The sequence below is a fragment of the Podarcis cretensis genome (assembly GCF_951804945.1).
Source record: "Podarcis cretensis genome assembly, chromosome: 3".
NCBI classification, from domain to species: domain Eukaryota; kingdom Metazoa; phylum Chordata; class Lepidosauria; order Squamata; family Lacertidae; genus Podarcis; species Podarcis cretensis.
Window position 1 is genome coordinate 11,557,061 of NC_137172.1, and position 22,083 is coordinate 11,579,143.

At 45.7% G+C, this 22,083-nt stretch overlaps 1 protein-coding gene across 6 annotated transcripts in view; it reads right to left on the reverse strand.

The window, feature by feature from the left end:
• The window catches only part of CCDC85A (coiled-coil domain containing 85A), a 164,725-nt gene that overhangs the window by 19,395 nt on the left and 123,247 nt on the right, over positions 1-22,083 (reverse strand). For 3 of the 6 annotated variants that reach the window (XR_013836572.1, XM_079968807.1, XM_079968806.1), the window contains exon 3: positions 19,683-19,759. The exons of the other annotated variants lie outside the window; for them this stretch is intronic. Coding sequence is in view for 2 of the 3 variants with exons in the window: in XM_079968807.1 (XP_079824933.1) it covers positions 19,683-19,759 (77 nt within the window). In the remaining variant the exon portion in view is untranslated. The remainder of the gene's footprint in view (positions 1-19,682; positions 19,760-22,083) is intronic. 6 annotated transcript variants of the gene reach the window in all.

Below are 22,083 nucleotides of genomic sequence, written 5' to 3' on the forward strand. Positions count from 1 at the left end.
GAACAGGAACACTCACTTCCGGGTTTGCGGCGTTTGGGAGCCAAAACATTCCAGTCGCAAGGTGTTCAGGATCCGAGGTACGACTGTAGTAGCAGTATTTTTAAAATTTATATCCCACTCATTTGACCAGGTTGCCCCAGTCACTCTGGGTGGCTTCCAACATGCATAAAAACATATTAAAACATTATCCTGAAAGATCTTCATTGGCTCCCAATACGTTTCCGAGCACAATTCAAAGTGTTGGTGCTGACCTTGAAAGCCCTAAATGGCCTCGGTCCTGTATACCTGAAGGAGCGTCTCCACCCCCATCGTCCAGCCCAGACACTGAGATCCAGCGCCGAGGGCCTTCCGGCTGTTCCCTTGCTGCGAGAAGTGAGGTTACAGGGAACCAGGCAGAGGGCCTTCTCGGTAGTGGCACCTGCCCTGTGGAACACCCTCCCAGCAGATGTCAAGGCAATAAACAACTATTTTACTTTTAAAAGACAACTGAAGGCAGCCCTGTTTATGGAAGTTTTTAATGTCTGGTGCTGTATTGTTTTTAATATTCAGTTGGAAGCTGCCCAGAGTGGCTGGGGAAAACCAGCCAGATGGGCGGGGTATAAATAATAAATTATTATATATTATTATTATTATTTAGATGTCTTCTAAAGGTGGTATAGTTACTTATCTCCTTGGCTAAGGGGTTGCATAACTCCATACCCTCCAACATTTCTCCAATGAAAATAGGGACGTCCTAAGGAAAAGCAGAGACATTCTGGGATCAAATCAGAAACCAGGAAGGCTTCTGTAAATCCGGGACTGTCCCCGAAAAATGGGGACACTTGGAGGGTCTGTAAACTATGGTTTGTTTGCTGTGAATGAGCAAGCTGATCCCGAGAGATAAGAATTTTTATCACTGTTAAGTGGCAGCCTTTGCTAGTCAATTCCTGCTACTTTCTTTGGTACATTCTTTGGTCCACTGCTATGCTTGGATATCCTGATTCCGGTGGTGGCTGGAGATGCCCCCCCCCCCAATAGCTCCATCTCTTTCTTTAAAAAAGTCTGCAAGATTTTCTTTCAGATGTAGACCTTAAGGTCTTAGCAACTTGCTTTTATGCCTTTGTATCCTCTAGGCTAAGCTAATAATAGTGCTTATTAGAGCTACTATTTTTAGCAATATTTCCTAAAGGCAAACTTTCTGCCTTCAGGGGACAATTTCCAGACTGACTTGCCTGCTAAGCAACATGTGTGTGTCTGCCGCACAACAGCAGAAGACTCTAGGGCATTTATTCCTAGGATGGAGATCTCCTCATCAACCTCTGGATGATTTGCAATTGATTGGCAACGTTTTCTCACTCCTGACCGTTAAACAATAGCAACAACAGATACGTTGTTCCCCATTACCAGCATATATATTAAAAAGGTAAAGGGACCCCCCCCCCCCGACCATTAGGTCCAGTCGTGACCGACTCTGGGGTTGTGGCACTCATCTCGCTTTATTGGCCGAGGGAGCCGGCGTACAACTTCCGAGTCATGTGGCCAGCATGACTAAGCCGCTTCTGGCGAACCAGAGCAGTGCACGGAAACACTATTTACCTTCCTGCCAGAGTGGTACCTATTTATCTACTTGCACTTTGACGTGCTTTCAAACTGCTAGGTTGGCAGGAGCAGGGACCGAGCAATGGGAGCTCACCCCATTGCGGGGATTCGAACCGCCAACCTTCTGATCAGCAAGTCCTAGGCTCTGTGGTTTAACCCACAGCGCCACCCGTGTCCCAGCATATGTATTAGCCTGCTGCAAAAACAATGCTTTGAGAAAGCAGGTTTTTGTGCATGCAAGTTCTCCTTAAAAAATAAAGTCCTGCAATAGGCATTGGGATTTCTCCCACAATTTCCTCTGAAGCATTTAACTTGGCATGCGGCTTATAGACATTTGCCACTAGGTGAATACACAAAATCAGAGGTTGAAGTGGGTGGGTCTGATCCCCCAGCTGACAATACCACCAGTGGGCCATCCTAGGACATGGTGGCCCTTGACAGCTACTCTTGAGGATGTCAAGAGTCTGGGACACACTTTGAAAACAATTTCTCTGCTCAACTGAGAACTGATGGATTTACATGGCTTCTTGGTGCGGCCCAAAATGGCTACCGTTATGATCTTACAGAAGATGTAAGTGAGGGAGGAGGCCAAGAAATACATAATTTCCACCCCCCTGCCCCCAAAGCTGACAGGAGAGACAGGCCGAATCAATAACAATGTAAAGCAATTCTCCGTTGTATTATAAACACATCTAATTCCTGTCACTGCCAAGCCACCTGAAGCCAATTTTTTTAAGTGAAGAGGAAATTGGAAACAGAAAATCTCCCTGAGGGAAATCCTGACAGGAAAATGTTTAACGACAACTCCGTTATAATAGCACTCTAGGAAATCAGATGCATTTCCCTAAGGCTGACCCTGAAAAAAATCAGACTTTTGAGTGTGTGTGTGTGTGTGTGTGTGTGTGTGTTTAGCAGGGCATGGGGAGATCCAAAATTTTAAACCAGAGAAATGCTTCCTCAGACTTTGGAAGAGGGGATGGTTCAGTGGTAGTACATATTGCTTTGGATGAGGAAGATCTGGCTCAATCCCTGGCCTCTCCTGATGAAATGATCTCAACTGGCAGAAAAGGGGAATACCTGACTCGAGAGCTGGATTAAACAGTACTGGACATGATGAATCAATGGTCTGCTTCAGTATGCTAAGTTTCATAGGCACATGTTTTCTAACAGCTCAGGCACAATTTTAAACTGGAGACTTTGAAAACTGCAGGCTCACAACTCCACCCATGAAAGGCAGATTCAGAGGCACACAACCAGTTCGGTCGCACTGGGTACAGAGCCCTCGGGGCACTGCAGGAGCCACCAGAACTGTGAGGTAGAATGGAAACTGAGAGGCGAGTTTTGGCATTGCACAGCGCGCCGCTCAATTTTGAGACTCCCCCAAGGTTCACCACTGCACCTGTCTACCCTAAATGGTTTAATTTTGGAGTGTGAGAGAGGAAAAGTCAGTGTGGTAAAGCTACAGCATTCTTTCCCAACCTGGGATCTTCCAGGTTTTCTGACTACAACTCCCATCAGCCCTTGACATCATGGCCAACGGTCTGGGAAAATGGGAAGTGTAGTCTAACAAATGTCTTGATGACACCAGATTAGGGAAGACTAGGTTTAGAGTGTTTGACTGGGATTTGGGAAACCCAGGTTCAAATCACTATGAAGCTGCTGTGGTGATCTTAGGCCAGAGTCTCTCTCTCTCTCTCCCTCTCCCTCTCCCTCTTTCTCTCTCTCTTGGCTGAGCATGAGCTGCTGTAAACATGAAATGAAAGAAAGGCAGGATATGAATGTAATGAGTAAGTAAATAAGTAAGTAAAGCAGAATAGTTTGCCCCCAAAAGAGCTGGACTAATGCATCTCTCAGCACAAGACCGGGCCCATCACCTCCTGGCAAATAGAAAGGGAAGAAATGGAGGCAGTGAGAAATTTTACTTTCTTGGGCTCCATGATCACTACAGATGGTGACAGCAGTCACGAAATTAAAAGACGCCTGCTTCTTGGGAGGAAAGCAATGACAAACCTAGACAGCATCTTAAAAAGCAGAGACATTACCTTGCCGACAAAGATCTGTATTGTTAAAGCTATGGTTTTCTCAGTAGTGATGTATGGAAGTGAAACCTGGACCATAAAGAAGGCTCATCGCCGAAAAATTGATGCTTTTGAATTATGGTGCTGGAGGAGACCCTTGAGAGTCCCATGGACTGCAAGAAGATCAAACCTCTCCATTCTGAAGGAAATCAGCCCTGAGTGCTCACTGGAAGGACAGATCGTGAAGCTGAGGCTCCAATACTTTGGCCACCTCATGAGAAGAGAAGTCTCCCTGGAAAAGACCCTGATGTTGGGATAGATGGCAGGCACAAGGAGAAGAGGATGACAGAGGACGAGATGGTTGGACAGTGTTCTCAAAGCTACCAGCATGAGTTTGACCAAACTGCGGGAGGCAGTGGAAGATAGGAGTGCCTGGCGTGCTCTGGTCCATGGGGTCATGAAGAGTCGGACACGACTAAATGACTAAACAACAACAACAACAGCAGCACAAGACATCCCTGTGAATATGCCTAAAGACATGAAGGAGACCATATCAGGACAGTGATTCATCTAGTGGCATGGGTGTCTCCCCCTCTTGCTGCAATCATTCCCCTTCCCCCTTGTCTCCCAGAACCAGAAGAGGCATGAAGAGGGTGGAGGAGAGGCTGTCTGATATGCAAGCACAGTCTCTGGTTGCTTGGGAAAAACCCTGGTGAGGAGGAGGGGACTTTCAGTTTCAGCAGCTGAGTTTCATGGAAGACGACCACCAGGAATGAGGTGCTCTGCTCATTAGGCCTGACATTCAACCAAGTCTGTGGAAGTTGTGTTTTTGCTAATGACTCCGTGTTTACTGACTTGTACACTAGTGTTTACTGACTGGTGACATCTAGAGACAAAAATGGGGACCCTCCTCCCAATTCTGCTGCTCCTTTGCACTGGGCTGAACGCAATATTCCAGAGTGACAAAGCATGCTTGGATGCAGCAGGCAGACTGCTCTATGGAATGATGCTATGAGCTCACTGGAGTCTTCACTTCATTAGCTTGTTTTATTTATAAAAGTATTTCTCTACCGCCCACTCACATACAACATGAAGGCGGTGCACGTGATAAAATACAGCAAAATAATACACGACTATCACAATAATTACTTATGTCTCGCTCTTTGCGAATGACCCGATTGGATCGTTTGTGCCATATTTTTCTTTAGAAGAAGAGCGAATTGTGATTTGTTGTTTAGTGCGGATGACGGCTGACTTTGCTTGCAGCACTGCTGAATGAAAAATAAAGGGAAAATATGCCTTCTCCCTCCCTCCCTCCCTCTCTCTCCCCCCTCAATTAGAATTGGCACAAGTGGAGAAACCTATGTATTTGCCCAGTCTTGGAAGTTGTCTCCATCCTCTATCAGAGAAAACCTGGCTGGCTGCCGTCTCCCCCAGCAATTTCCCAGTGACGTGCAAGAACAGCCAAGAACATGATGGGGGAGAGAGAGGAAGAGCAGTACATCAGTATCTCGAGGACAGGCACTTCAGGACTCCATAGGAATCTCCCCAACAGACATAGTTCTTTTGTACCCTGAAGCAATCACTCATTTGGCACAGTAGGACGGCATTGGTGGGGAAAGGCTACTTCTGCTCCTAAGCGGAATCTGCAATCTCAACAACCAAAGTGGTCAGCCAAGTTGGCATATTGTTTCCTGCTGGGCAGGCTGGCAGTGCAGCTCAGCCCCTCTTCTGATGCCAGAGGACGTCCTTTTCTTCCCTGCGCCATCAGCCCCTGGTAATTTAACCTTTATCTGGGCCAAAACAAACTAGATGCCTGAGATCCGGTTTCCAAAAACCTCAGCAAACAAAGGGCACAGAGGAAGAAACTGTATTAATTTGACTAGAGCAAACATAAAGAGACACAGAGAGAGATCCGTAACTAGTATGGCCACAAGTACGCTGTGTTGTATAACAGATTGTATAATAGATCTGCAGCTGCTTTGGGCAGAGATCAGTGTTTTGGTTGCTGCTCTCTAAAGCACTGCTAATATTAAATGTGCTTTCAAAGAATCATAGAATTGCAGAGTTGGAAGAGACCCCAAGGATCATCCAGCTCTGTTAAGTATAGTGATTTAAGTCACTGAAACTGGAAATGCTTGTATGCATTAGGTAAAGGTAAAGGGACCCCTGACCATTAGGTCCAGTCATGACCGACTCTGGGGTTGCGGCGCTCATCTCGCTTTATTGGCCGAGGGAGCCGGCGTACAGCTTCCGGGTCATGTATGCATTACTACGTGTTTAAATTTGATTGGTTGGCAACTGAATTCTAGAGAGTTCTCTAGTAGTTCTCATGTCATTAGATAACATTGGTCACTTGGGAGGTATCTGGTAGAGAAGAGACTCCATTTTTTGTGAAGCAAAATGACTCCACTGTGAACACTGCTAAGTTGAATAGAGCGTTGTAGAGCTTTTTCTTTGCTTGAAAGAAAGAAAGCAAAGCTGCGGGAGAAGGGGAAAGTGGAAATCCCTTATAGGAGCTGCAAGGCATGGCCTTACAGAGATACAGAAGGCTTGATTGCTGAGCTCTGGAAAGAGAGGAAAATGCAGTTGTTTGGAAGCTGAAAGAAGAGGCTGTAAGCCCATCCTTGGAGAAGCATATGACTGTAAATATCATGTTTTAATTCATCTATAAGTTTCTGCAAATAAAGTTTTTGAATGTTAAAGTCTGGACATTGGTTTAATTTCCAAAGAAGGGTGTCAGTCTAAGGTTACCAGATTTTTTTCAACAAATCCAGGGACACTTTTCAACTTCAATGGATTTTGTATGGGGATTTTGTAAATCTGGGGACTGCCCCCAGGAAACGGGGAGATCTGGTAACCTTATGTCAGTCATATATATGATTTGAGTTTCTCAGCTGCAATTTCCCTGTTCTTACTTCAACAGGCACAAACCCTCGAAATGCAGGAATCACAACTAAAGACTCCCTGAAAGCCATCTAACCTCTGCTTAAAAACATCCAGTGAATGAGAGCCCACCACTATCCAAGGCAGTTTTATTTACTTGTTTACGATTAGGCGACACTGAAGAGCAAAGCAAGTGATCCAGCCATGTCACGTCTCAATTATTTGTGCACAGAGGTCACCCAAGGTTGCACCCGCTGCCACAAATCAATAGAGAAACTGGCTGTGTGACAGGAGGATGATCTGATGCAGGTACCGAAACACTCAAGCTTTGGAGTAGATGAATTTATAAAGTTTGACTTCTCTCGGTTCTGCATATTTCCAGTTGTAAATTCAGTTCTCCACATTTCCACACACACACATAAAAAATAATCATCATCATAAAGATTTGCCAACATTTTAGTGTGAATTTCTCCTAATATACAGCCAGCACGGCCAATGGCCAGGGATATTGGGAGTTGTAGTTCAGCAATGTCTGGAGTAAGCCAAATATTCCCCACATTTGAAATAAGAGGAATATCCCCCATGAAACAGGATGGTACCTACCAACCCTGGTCCACAGGGCTTTCCAGCTATAAATCCCCAGCCCTGCTGGAATAAGGGTCAGTCCACATTTGGGAGCATGAGATGCCTGAATAGTCTGGCCATCACCCAAGCAGTGCAGGCAAGCTGCCATCTTGCAGAAATAACCATTCAATCAGTTTCTAAGTGGAGCTTTCCGGTTAAATGATGAACTTGTGAGTTCTTGGTAAAAGAGAGAGGAGGTTTTCTAATGATTTGACTGCCACCGCAATGAAGCTGTGTGAGGATTAATCGATCCTTATCTGTCTGCAACTTGCACACACAGTTAACACAATGGGAGCATGGAGACTTCCAACAAAGAAATACTGTATTTATTTGCATTATAGATTGGCCTTGTCATTGGCATTGTAACAAAGATCTTTTTTGAAAAACCCGGAAACAAGAACTTTCTTTCTATTCTTAAGTTGGCTCTGGAAGGGAAGAAAACATACTGCACTGGAAAGCATGTAGATTGCCCAGAGAACTAATCATAGAATCATAGAGTTGGAAGAGACCACAAGGGCCATCGAGTCCAACCCCCTGCCAAGCAGGAAACACCATCAGAGCACTCCTGACATATGGTTGACAAGCCTCTGCTTAAAGACCTCCAAAGAAGGAGACTCCACCACACTCCTTGGCAGCAAATTCCACTGTCGAACAGCTCTTACTGTCAGGAAGTTCTTCCTAATGTTTAGGTGGAATCTTCTTTCTTGTAGTTTGGATCCATTGCTCCGTGTCTGCTTCTCTGGAGCAGCAGAAAACAACCTTTCTTCCTCCTCTATTTGAATATGGCTATCATATCACCCCTTAACCTCCTCTTCTCCAGGCCCAGCTCCCTGGGTCATAATCTAGGGTCATAACTACAGGGTACTAAGTAGAAATACCCCAGCATTCTTCCCATATAGCTGGTGAGGTGTCTCAAGACCCCCCCCCCCCCAAGAACAGCATGGAGAACTGGGCACAAGCTAACAAAATGAATTTCAATAGGGACAAATGTCAGGTTCTACATTTAGACAGGAAGAACCAGATGCACAAATATAGGATGGAGGACACCTGGCCTGCCAGTACTACATGTGAAAAGGATATAGGGATCTTAGTAGACCACAAGCTTAACATGAGTCAAGAACGGATTCACCAGCCAAAAAAGCTGATGCTATTCTAGGCTGCAGCAACAGAAGTCCAGCGTCCCGATCAAGGGAAGTAATAGGTAAAGGGACCCCTGACCGTTAGGTCCAGTTGCAGACGACTCTGGGGTTGTGGCACTCATCTCACTTTATTGGCCAAGGGAGCCGGTGTACAGCTTCCGGGTCATGTGGCCAGCATGACTAAGCCGCTTCTGGTGAGCCAGAGCAGTGCACGGAAACGGCATTTACCTTCCCGCCAGAGTGGTACCTATTTATCTACTTGCACTTCGACATGCTTTAGAACTGCTAGGTTGGCAGGGACAGGGACCGTGGTTTAGACTACAGCGCCACCTGCCTCCCAAGGGAAGTAATGGAACCACTCTATTCTGACTTGGTCAAACCACACCTGGAATACTATGTCCAATTCTGGGCACTACAATTGACAAGCTGGAACCTGTGCAGAGGATAGCAAGCAAGATGATCAAGGGGCTGGAAGCCAAGCCTTATGAGGAGCGGTTGACGGAGCTGGGTACGTTTAGCGTGGAAAAGAGGAGACTGAGAGGCCATCTTCAAATATCTCAAGGGTTGTCACATGAAGATGAAGCAAGCTTGGTTTCTCCTACTCCACAGGGTAAGACTCAAACCTATGGTTCCAAGTTACAATAAAGCAGCTTCTGGTGAAACATCAGGAAGAACTTTTTGACAATAAGAGCTGTTTGACAGTGGAACGGACTCCTTCGGGAGGTTGTGGACTCTCCTTCATTGAAGGTTTGAAAGCAGAGATTGGATGGCCATCTGTCATGGATGCTTTAGCTGAGATTCCTGCATTGCAGGGGATTGGAGTAGATGACCCCTGGGGTCCATTCCAACTCTACAATTCTGTGATTCTATGCAGCGGAGAGGAGATAGGGGATCATTCCATCTGGTAAGCTAAAAGGCTTGTGCACACGGTGTGCTCATCACAGCAGATGCTGCATTCTACCCTAAGTGTTTTAGAAATGTATAAACTGTGGAAATTTGCCACCAGCTTCCCTGTGTGGGGTAACAGCTATTTTTATTATTTATTTTATTCATTATACAGTGGTACCTCGGATTAATAGCTTAATTCCTTCTGGAGGTCTGTTCTTAACCTGAAGCACCACTTTAGCTAATGGGGCCTCCTCCTGCTGCTGCGCCACCGCTGCACGATTTCTGTTCTCATCCTGAAGCAAAGTTCTTAACCCGAGGTACTATTTCTGGGTTAGCGGAGTCTGTAACCTGAAGCGCATGTAACCTGAAGCGTATGTAACCCGAGGTACCACTGTATTTAAATCCCACCTCTCCTCCCGAAGGAGCCCAGCATAGCAAGCACATCAATGATAGATACATATTTCAAAAACAGTTTAAAACATTCTCTCAGCCAGTGGTTTCAGGGCTGTCGTGGGGTATAGATGTTCAAAATAAATATGTGTGATAGAAAAGGCTGGCATGGGCTTCGAGTCAAAAGTCTAGCTGGGGGGAAGATTTAACAATCCAGGCTGAGGCAGAGGGCGGAGGGGGAATATATGGAGAGGCTGAAGTGAAGTCAAAGGGAAGCAAAGGGTGAAATCCAAGGTGATAAACTAATGGAACGAAAAAGCACAGGAGATAAATGGGAAGAGCTGGAGGTGTTGAAAGACAAAACGAAGTTCGCGGGAGAGTTAGCAATGCTATCTTGCACCTTGGTTCTCCAGGTTTAAGAAAGGGCAGCTGGTGCTTTATTCTTAAAAATATAACTCTCAGAACGGTTGAATCAAAACCAAAAGAAGAAGAAGACTGTAGGAAATCAGCTGGGGAGGTGTAAAGGAGGGAGAGGAGAAATCTGAACTAACAACCAGTCTCTTGACCAAAGAGAAAGGCAGACAGAACTTGCTGGCCAGATTTTTAATCAATGTTTCATCCATCAAAACTAACTGACCTGCCAGACAGAAGGGTGCAACTGTGTTAAATAATGTTGCACGGTACAAAGAGCTGGGGGCAAAGGGAATGGGAGGCACGTATGTCAGAGCAGTTTCATCGCTGCAGGCTGCTGTTCTCCGTCTCCACCACCCCTCCGTCCATCTCAGCTCCTGCATACCTCTGCGACGCAGAGGGCTGTTCAGAAGAGTGAGGCTGTTCTCCATTGAGAAGAGCACCCATTCCTAATTGCCCAACTTACAACAACTGCATCAAACTTTGGGGAAGGGTCCCTGCTTATTCATAGAGCACCTTCATCACATGTCAAAGGTCCCTGGTTCCATCCCAGCATCTCCAGGTAAGACTGGGAATGCCCCACCTGAAACCCCAAAGTGGTGCTGCCAGACAGTGTCAGCAATACTAAGCTAGATGCAGAGCATCTATGTTTCTTCCATCACAAATAACCTTCCTTCCATACTGTGGGGTTGATTAGGCTCTGAAGCAGCAACCCAGTGAAAGATTCTTTGCTTGCATATTTCTGTTTTCTGGGCCCCATCAAAACCAGGGCCATGCCAAGACATTTCGTTGCCTGAGGCAGAATACAAGATGGCACCCACTCCCATTCCATGGACATAAATTGATCAGACTGAGAGCCAAGATTCTACTTCAACACTTCTGATGGGCCAACATCCTTCTCTGCAGAAGGCTCGGTTGGGGTTGAGCATACAGGGCAGGCCTCACACAGCATACACAACACCTCACCTCTGCTTCCCACCCTCCAGCATCTGCCACCAGAGGCCGCTTCCTCACTCTGCCTAATGACAGGGCCGGCTATGTCCAAGAAGCCTATTTATATACCAAAACCAATAACGGGAAAAGAAGTGGGATATGCAATAACTCGCCCTGCTCAAAAGTAATTATGAAGTATATTTCCACCGTCTTTGACACCACAGCTGCAAATATCATCCACAAAGATATTTCCTTTTCTGATTCATTGCCTAACCTCTGCATAAGCGCATTCTGCCTCGTCTTTGTCCGACTTCTGCCGCGTTGCCATGGAAGTTGAGGATTCAATTCCTCCAGCTCTTGTACATTTGCTTGTACACTTCTGGCAACAAAGGTGGAATCCATCTGTTTTGTTCAGATAGTGTTGTCCTGGCAATAGCTTTCGCTGCCGTATTGTTCTATTAAAAGGTGACACTTTAAGGCAAATTACATTACCAGATGATGATGATTATTATTATTTTAAGAATACCATTAGCAGACTTCTGGTTTTGTCTATTAGAAGAAATAGAGACAGTTCAACAGAAAAAAAGTCAATCTCTTGCTGCACTGATAACTAGCAATGGAGGAGATATTCGATTCAGTTCACATTTGATCGTGAACTGACCCAATTAACAATACACTCTTCTCCAAATTGTGCAGTTCTCCAACAAGAAAAAAGGTATAGGAAAACATGCATATTAGGGGGAAGTGTGCATTAAAACACATATATTAGTTAAAATAGCTTGCATAATTATATTGGGCTGTATTCAATTAAGTCCTACTCAAAGTAGACTCATAGAAATTAATGAACCTAAGTTCATGTTCATCAAGTCCATTAACTTCAAAGGATCTCCCTGAGTAGAACTGGCACTGAATACTACCCATTATATTAGGGGAAACTGCTCACAATACTATGAATATATGTGAGGGGAAAACATATATGTGGGCACTAAAACATTTACAAATTTTGATAACTGATTAGGTTAGAAATATAATAATAAATCAAAAACGACAAATCGAGAAATGGCAGATTTGTGCATCTTTCTTAGTAACATCCCTTCCAGCTGGACTGGAGAACAGAAAACATTAATTCCTCAAGTATCCCCCCCCCCCCAGTTTCTGTTTTTTTCAATATTAGTCTATTAGTCTAGAATTAGCCCCATAAATGTGCAGGTGGATCTGGAATGCAATCCCCCCACAAATCGGTCACTGCCTGTATATAAACACACATAAATACAGTGGCCCTTGTTTTGTGGCTGTATTCTTCCTTCTGTTTCTAGGCTCCCTCTCCCCTAATGTTCCAACTTCTTACAACTTGCTCTTAAGGTAAAGGTAAAGGGACCCATGACCATTAGGTCCAGTTGTGATCAACTCTGGGGTTGCGGTGCTCATCTTGCTTTATTGGCCGAGGGAGCTGGCGTACAGCTTCCGGGTCATGTGGCCAGCATGACTAAGCCGCTTCTGCCGAACCAGAGCAGCGCACGGAAACGCTGTTTACCTTCCCGCCGGAGTGGTACCTATTTATCTACTTTGATGTGCTTTCAAACTGCTAGGTTGGCAGGAGCAGGGACCGAGCAACAGGAGCTCACCCCGTTGTGTGGATTTGAACCGCCGACCTTCTGATCGGCAAGTCCTAGGCTCTGTGGTTTAACCTACAGGGCCACCCGCGTCCCTACAGTGCCACCCGCTCCCAGTCCAATCCCACAAAGTTACTTCTATCCCTAGGGTACAGGTGAGGCTTTACTCTGAGTCACAACTGCCAACTTTCTCTTTCCTCACAGAAACAAAACTGCAAACATCCCGACAGCTGTGTCCCATCAGCAACGAGAATGTTTAGGAATGTTCTATGCAGTGTGCTGTCAAATCAGCATCTTTTTCCCCATGTGACCACTAGGAACTTTTTACACAGCCACAAAAAGCGCAGGAATCAACCTGTGATTGCCACACCAAAAGACAAAATTGGTACCAGGCCTCTGATGATTCCAGAGAAACTGCTTTATGTCATGCCTGACATTTTCAAGATGCCCTTGGTGGGCAACTCCTGCAAAGCACATTTCTAGCTTTTCTGAACGCAGGTTGTACTGTATTTCTAGGTCTTCCAAAAAGTATTTCCACCCAGCCGGCTCACATAGCTTTGAGCTTGGGTGAGCACTGTCATAAAGTGATGATACACACATGCCTTTGTGCAGCCAGCCAATTCATTTTTGACATGATCTGTGGGACAAGGATCCAGCAGCCTGCTGCGATTCTTGGGCAGAGACTGCTTCCTTGCTCCAAAACTGCCATCTACGGTCATAGAAGCAGCTTGGATCCTGTCCAGTCTCAGGCCAACTGGGAGCAGCAGCGTTCGTTAACTCACCGCCTGGCCAAATGGAAAACCTACAAAATCACTAAACGCTGTGATACTTCGTGCTGGTTCACACATTCAGAACAAAGCGCCAAACTGGGGCAGCTTGCCCACATTAACACTCTTTCCCGCCCCATGTATGGTGCAGGATGTGACCAGGGCTGGCACCAACACCCAGCATCCACTGGCAGCTGCCATGGCCCCAGCAAGGCCCATCTTTGATGCCCGAGTGCTGGCAGTTCAGGCCCATCACTCACACTTCCCTCAACGCCATTCGAGAAAAGCCTTCAATACAAGTTCAAACAGAGATTGCTGACTCTTCCAGTATATCTGAAGGAGCGTCTCCACCCCTATTATTCAACCCAGACACTGAGGTCCAGCGCCGAGGGCCTTCTGGCGGTTCCCTCACTGCGAGAAGCCAAGTTACGGGGAACCAGGCAGAGGGCCTTCTCGGTAATGGCACCCACCCTGTGGAACACCCTCCCACCAGATGTCAAAGAGAAAAACAACTACAGTGGTACCTCAGGTTAATAACTTAATACGTTCTGGAGGTCCGTTCTTAACCTGAAACTGTTCTTAACCTGAGGTACCACTTCAGCTAGTGGGGCCTCCCGCTACCGCTACCGCTGCCACGTGATTTCTGTTCTCATCCTGAAGCAAAGTTCTTAACCCAAGGTACTATTTCTGGGTTAGTGGAGTCTGTAACCTGAAGCGGCTGTAACCTGAAGCATCTGTAAGCTGAGGTACCACTGTACCAGACTTTTAGAAGACATCTGAAGGCAGCCCTGTTTAGGGAAGCTTTTAATGTTTGATGCATTACTGTATTTTAATATTTTGTTGGAAGCTGCCCAGAGTGGCTGGGGAAGCTCAGCCAGATGGGCGGGGTATAAATAAAATAATAATAATAATAATAATAATAATAATAATAATAATAATAATAATAATAATAATCCTGTTGGATTTAGCAGTAGGTATCTCAGGAGCTGCTACCCAGGAACATCAATCTTTGTCACAAGCTTCTTGAACAGGTGTGGTCTGGGAGGAGTGGCATCATCTTTTCCCCAGCAATGCATCTCAAATAATACACAGCACCTTTTCAACCAATGCATTGCACACAGCAGAGGACAGCAAGGTGTGCAGCAGCACTTCACCTGCCCTCCCAACGGATGCTTCCACTTAGTGGGAAGGAGAGGGAGAGAGGCAATGCAGTGGGGAGTAGGGCCATTCATAAAACCTTTTTTTTTTTTTTTTGAAAATGCCTGCTTCAAAGGCATCTTACTATACTAGGGATTATATAGCTATACCTGAAATTTCATGTATATCAGTTAATATCTTGACCCTGCTCCACTGAATTGAAATTTCAGCCTTCACGAGACAGGAAAACGGCCAAGTAAACAGTTATTTTCATGGAGGAGGGTCAAGATATTAACTGATATGCATGAATTTCAGACATAGCTATATAATCCCTAGTGTAGTAAGATAAGACATTTGGAGCAGGCATTTTCCCCCCAAAAAAGTTTTTTTACGAACCGCCCTACTGAACACCCAATGCGTGAAAACGGCTAAGTAAACAGTTATTTTCATGGAGCAGGGTCAAGACATTAACTGATATGCATGAAATTTCAAATATAGCTATATAATCCATAGTGTAGTAAGATAAGACCTTTGGAGTAGGCATTTTAAAAAAAAGTTTTTTTACAAACTGCCCTAGAGAAGAAGAGGAGGAGGAGGAGGAGGAGGAGTTGTTTGGATTTGATATCCCGCTTTATCACTACCCTAGGTAGTCTCAAGATGGGACGCAAGTGGTGCTGTAGGTTAAACCACAGAGCCTAGGCCTTGCCGATCAGAAGGTCAGCAGTTCGAATCCCTGCAACAGGGTGAGCTCCCATTGCTCGGTCCCTGCTCCTGCCAACCTAGCAGTTTGAAAGCACCTCAAAGTGCAAGTAGATAAATAGGTACCGCTCCGGTGGGAAGGTAAACAGCGTTTCTGTGTGCTGCTCTGGTTCGCCAGAAGCGGCTTAGTCATGCTGGCCACATGACCCAGAAGCTGTATGCCGGCTCCCTCGGCCAGTAAAGCGAGATGAGCGCCGCAACCCCAGAGTTGGCCACGACTGGACCTTATGGTCAGTGGTCCCTTTACCTTTACCTTTAAGGAGTCTCAAAGCAGCTAACAATCTCCTTTTCCTTCCTCCCCCACAAGAAACACTCTGTGAGGTGAGTGAAGCTGAGAGAAGTGTAACTAGCCCAAGGTCACCCAGCAGCTGCATGTGGAGGAGCAGGGAAGTGAACCTGGTTCACCAGATTACAAGTCCACTGCTCTTAACCACTACACCACACTGGCTGCAAGATATGCAAGCTGCAAATGTACTGGCAAGAGAGATGGGTTGGGCTTCTGCACTGCACCAACTGTCCAGCTGTCTCACCCCTCTCCTTCCACTTGTCTGTAAGCAGCAGTGGCTCAGCTGTCAGTCGGTCATTGTCCAGTGGTGCATTTAGAAGGAGGTTAACAATTCACCAATGTTGATGTAATACAGTGGTAGCTTGGGTTACATACGCTTCAGGTTACAGACTCCGCTAACCCAGAAATAGTACCTCGGGTTAAGAACTTTGCTTCAGTTTGAGAACAGAAATCGTGCAGAGGTGGCATGGCAGCGGCAGGAGGCCCCATTAGCTAAAGTGGCACTTCAGATTAAGAACAATTTCAGGTTAAGAACGGACCTCCAAAAAAAATTAAGTACGTAACCGGAGGTACCAATGTAATAACGAAGTAAGCAAGGATATCCTGATAAACCACAGACAAATAAGAGTTCGAGGAAAATCACCTTTATTTCATAACTCAGGTGAACTGAGGCCAAGTATACAGCTTGGTCCAGGCTTTTATAGCCTGTTGTCACTCTCCCTCTTCCTTCACCGGGAAGACACGGAAATTTCTTATTGGTCAAGAGAGAAGCCGTATATGATGTGGGAAGCCCCAATTCGTCAAAAATCTGCCATCTATGACATAGGAGCAATTAAAACAACCGTTCTGATATGATTTATGACAGAAGATGCACATGCTGCAAGTATATGATGCCAGTTTTTTTGGCATGGCTTCCATCATTCCTCTTAGATCCTTTGCCAAGAGATAACATACTTCCCTAGTTGACAGCTTTACAGCTTTCGTGGGTGACACTGACCTGACCCTGAGCTAGCATGCGAGGATATCTAGCTTCCTTGCCAAGATTCTCACATGTTCAAATGGTCAGGTGGGTTTAGTTCACTCACAGCTCATTCCTCACGTGTTTCTAGCCTGGGTCTGCATAACCTTTGTATGAACTTTTTAGCTTGAAGTGAACTGTTAAGCTACATCAGAAGGAATGTTCCTCGTTTTACATCCTATTGTTTTGCAGGCCTGGGGATCATTTGCACTCAAATTGGTGGTTCAAAATAAATTCTGATCGATGCCTCCTACAATAATATGATAACATGGCAGGCCAGCTAGCCACCAACTGCAGAGGTCAGGAAATTTCCTCTAAAAAGAAGTTTAGTGCTAATAATAATAATAATAATAATAATAATAATAATAATAATAATTTTGTAACCTGCCCTCCCTGGCTAAAACTGGGCTCAGGGCAGCTAATATCTAATATTTAACATTGGTATAAAATCAAACAATAATTAAATTACCTCCTAAAAACAAGTCAGGATCAAATTAAACTCTAATTAGAAGGCTTTCTGCAGGATTAGGGTTGGGCACAGTAAATGCTCATCAGGCCCAACTGTTTACGCTGTTCTTATTGGGGATGTGAGAATGCTGGGAGGCCTCTTTCATGCTAGTTTTTATACAAAAAGAGAAGGGGAGTCAGGCTGAGCCCTAACCAACGGCCTGGCGGAACAACTCCGTCTTGCAGGCCCTGCTGAAAGATGTCAAATCCTGCAGGGCCTTGATTTCTTGTGGCAGAGCGTTCCACCAGGCTGGGGCCAAAGCCGAAAAGGCCCTGGCCCTGGTCGAGGCCAGGCTAATCTCCCTGAGGCCCAGGATCTCCAAGCTGTTATTATTCACAGACCATAAGGTCCTCCTTGGGGCATACCAGGAGAGGTGGTCCCATAGGTACGAGGGTCCTAGGCCGTATAGGGAACACTACCATTCCCACATTTACTGCCTCTGATTTGTTTGTTTTTTTAACTTTAAACTGTTCCTGGAAATTTTGAGTTTCTTCTTCCACTTTTTCCCACCCTCCAATCCCACCTAAAAACGCTTAGAAGTGAAAGCTCGAGAATCGTGCTAATTATTTGTGCCATGACAGCTGAAATTTGGATTACTGCAATGGGGCTTTGGAAGACATCCTCCAACGTCCAAAGCTCTCCATAGAATATGATTAGAAAGAAGACGGAAAAGAAGACCGACAAACCCATGAACGCTTGAAGCCGGCCGTTTGTAACTTTAGACTTCTTTTAATCAAAAATTCATTCCACAACACAGGTTTGAGCCTCCAGTGAGATTTTGCTAGCGAAGTAGCAACACTTGGGGAAGGGGGGGGGCAGAGATAAAGCGTGAGAAAGCATTTAATCTGAAACACCCCAAGCGCATGTGCTTGACGGTGTTCATTAATGAGAAATTAAAACAAAAGGATGCGAGCAAATTTGATTGCTAGAATGGGAGGCTTCGGCTTTCTTGAAAGAGAGATTTGTGCTTAAAAGCAAGCCTAGCTCAGCTCACAAAGTGCCGAAAGCTGCACTTCAAAAGGACTACCGCTGCCACCATTTCACAACCACCTCAAGAATATGACAGACGAACACCCCTGGCATATTTACTTGCTGTTCTCTTGGCGGTGGATCTCACACAAGTAAGGGAATGTGTGAAGTCATCTGCATGCAGCAGTGGCGCTGCTGTTGCCCACATCATCTGGTTGTTAACCACGTGGGTGGAAAGGCTTCACTCATTCCCTTATACCAGCGTGGGAGAAATCGCCTACAGAGGAACCAAGGACCGTGCTGCTAAGTCCACTTTTACAAAGGAGGCAGGTCCATTCTTCACAGATGTGATCAGAGGGGTACCAAAAGGTAGACAGGAATGAGTCATTGCACTAAACAACTGGAAGGGTTATTACAGAAGGGACAGTGAAAGCATAAGAAGAAGCCTGCTGGATTGAACTAAAGGATCATCCAGAACAGATTTCTGTTCTCACAGTGGTCAACAAGATGCCTATGGAAGTCCACCAGCAGAACTTGAAGACAATCCCCCTCTCTCACTGTTGTTCTCCAGAAACTGCCTCCAGAGCCTCTGATGCTATCATGGCTTGTGTCCCACATAGCATGCATGGAGTTCCACTCGTGCGATGGGACTTCCCCTTCCCCTCTGGGCAGACTCTCAAAATCTGATCCAGGAGGTTCTCCAGTTCTCTGAAGCAGATCTTGAGGAAGCATGAGGTACTGCAGGAAAGCAGAGAGGAGGAGAGAGCTCCATCGCAGAAGTCTGTTGCGACCTCCATGACCAGCACAAATGACCTCATCCTCTGTGAGTCTGCTTGTCTACATTGGTGGCATCGCTACATATGGTGGTGGCAAATTCCATAATGCAACTATGCACTGTGGCTCAATGGGAGGTCTCCTGTGCAATCCATTTCCAGGGGGGTAGCTCTGTTGCAGCAGAAGGAAGGGTCTTGCTTAAGACTTGTCATGTTGGCTCCAATTCTGCCGGCACCCTTTACCACACATGAGTTCACTATTACAGGAAACCATCATCCAACATGTACTTTTAAATCAGGACTCCTACCAATTGGGCGCAATTTCTTTCTCCCCTGTGGACCATACTGGGTTACCCAGAGACATTATGTCAGCAATACTGCAAGCCATACCACCTGACTCGGCACTGGTCAGGTGACCCAGGGACCCCACAGAGTGCCACCTAGTTCTATAAAGTATCAGCCCTAGGACCTGCAACCTGAGATCCTTCTCAAACTCTTCTTTCCACCCTGAACCTCTGAAGAAGTATCTGAAGAAGTGTGCATGCACACGAAAGCTCATACCTAGAACTAACTTAGTTGGTCTTTAAGGTGCTACTGGAAGGAATTTTTTTTCTTTTATTTTGTTTTGACTATGGCAGACCAACACGGCTACCTACCTGCACCCTGAACCTGTCACTTAAGACATTTTTGGTCTGCTTTGGCTACAGCATCTACCTCTGGCTCCTCAACAGCCTCAAGGCTTCCTCCTTGATGAACTTGGAGGCCCTGATCCTGTTGTTGCTTGGGATGCTGACCCCAGCGAACCCCGATGGCAAGTAAATTGGCTACCTGTCTCATGAAACACATTCAGATTCATTCAAGCTCAACTGCTCAATCAAGGCTTTGATACTCAGCGTGATGGGGTCAAACACCAACAACAGGAGCCTGTGCCAATATTCTAGCTAGGGACCTGAGCTAGCATACCTAGCAATAGGAAATCACCCACCTGGGGCAGCATGCGATTTTCCTCCTCCAGCTGTCTTACTCTCGCTTCCAGCTGCCTAACATAGGACAAGGTTGATTCTAAAATTAAAAAAAGACAAAAGAAAAGAACTCTGATTATACACACATGTCTACTTTGGCACAGCCGAAATCAGAATTAGTCACCAACAGGTGATTTCTGGCTGGGTTTCTTCTGAGCAGTAGCTATGCAATTACTCTAAGATATATGGTAAAAGCATTCTTTTCTGTCGCGCTCTCTGGATTCGTATTTCCAAGTGTCGGCTGCAGCTAGAAGCCATCTAAGCCTTCAAAGTTTTGGTATTATCGACTCATTTCCCCCCTCTGTCTATACAGGATCTAAACTACTGGTCTCAAGGCCCAGTTTGGAAGTCACAGAGGCATGAGGTGTCCATGCTCAGATTCACAAGCTGAAAACTAGAGGGACACACATGCTCCCAGATCCACTTTTCAAATGTGTCTTAAAAAAACAAACATCCAATCTGTTTCTGAATCACCCTGTGAACTCTCTGCTTTGAGTTGTGTTTCAGATTCTGAGCCATTCTGTGTAAAAGGAGGAGTGAATCTGTTCTCCCATTCACTGTAATGGGGAATTAAAAATAGCTAGACCTTCTCCAACTTTGGCCAGAGTGACTGAAATTTACAGGCACAGGAGCCCCTCGCATATAGATTAAGCCTGCCAAACTGCAGATAAATTGGTCCAGGGGTTGTTTTTGTGCAGAAAGTAAAAGGGATTCACTTTCCTCCATAATACTTCATGGGGAAGGGAGAAGAAATTGATGTCTCTTTCTTACTTTAAAATAATTAAGAGACAGCTAAGTAAGGCATTTTATGTTGTCAACTGCCACAGCACACACGCACACACACACACACACATTCATTCATTCATTCATTATAGGGTGCATCAAATTCTTAGTTACTCGTTTTTTGAAATATGTACAGCATAATGCTGGTCTTTCTTTCCTATGTTTGTTTTTGTCCTCCGAAAGGCTTTACTGGCCTCTCAACGCGAGGCTGTCTAGAAAGCAGCCTGCAGGGTTGCAAAGAGCAGCTTTCCTGTAATTAAAGCAGAGCAATGCAGGATTTTTAAAAATCTTAAATAAAACTTGCTAGGTTTTTTTTTTGGGGGGGGGGGTTAAATCCTCCACTGCTGTGCCTTAACAGAAAACAATTCTGAGTTCTTTAGTGCTTTAGAGGCAACTTCTTCGACAGCCTCAGTTCCTTCAAAGCCCAGCTTTGCTATTAGTGGGCATTGTTGAAGTTGGGGGAGAATGGGCAGATTGAGAATTTGGGTCTCCCCAAGTTGCCGTAGCTGTCTCCATATAGTGCAGTTATTTAATATCAGGACTTTAATTCTGGAAACACTTGAAGGCTAACTCTGTAGGATGAGCAGCCTGCGTTAGCCCTTGTGGATAATTCCTGAGCTATTTATTTATGTATCTATTCCTGCTACTTGGGACGCGGGTGGCGCTGTGGGTAAAACCTCAGCGCCTAGGACTTGCCGATCGCATGGTCGGCGGTTCGAATCCCCGCGGCGGGGTGCGCTCCCGTTGCTCGGTCCCAGAGCCTGCCAACCTAGCAGTTCGAAAGCACTCCCGGGGGCAAGTAGATAAATAGGGACCGCTTACTAGCGGGAAGGTAAACGGTGTTTCCGTGTGCGGCTCTGGCTCGCCAGATGCAGCTTGTCACGCTGGCCACGTGACCCGGAAGTGTCTGCGGACAGTGCTGGCTCCTGGCCTATAGAGTGAGATGAGCGCACAACCCTAGAGTCTGTCAAGACTGGCCCGTACGGGCAGGGGTACCTTTACCTTTACCTTTTCCTGCTACTTATACATTAGTGAAATTGATGGGTTTGGGTTTTATTTAAAAATAAATACATAAAACCTACCATTTTATCACTGCTGTTCATGTCTCTGCAGGTGGTTCTTTTAAGCTCTGTAAACTTCCTTTTCAAGTTAACATTGATGATGATAACAACAATCTCTCTAAAATATGGAATCGAAATATATGTTTCATAGGAATATAGTAAGCTGCCGTAAAGGTTCATCTAGGTCAATATTCCCCACACTGACTGGCAGCAGCTCCTGAGGACTTCAGGCAGGAGTCTTCCCCAGGCCTACCTGGAGATGCTGGAGACTGAACCGGAGACCTTCTGCACGCCAAGCAGATGTACTACACCTTCCCTAGGGCAATTGTTGGATTTAAGAGCAGGCATGTGGCTACAGCAAAGCCGTCAGCTCAACAGGAGTTGGCAGACTTGTTTTTGCTGCTGAGGTGGCAGCTCTATTATATCCAGATCACCTCACCTGCCAGGCAACCTATGAAATAAAAATGAATGGCAGCGTGCGAGGTTTCACTCCTTCCCATTCTGCAGCTCGCCGGAGATT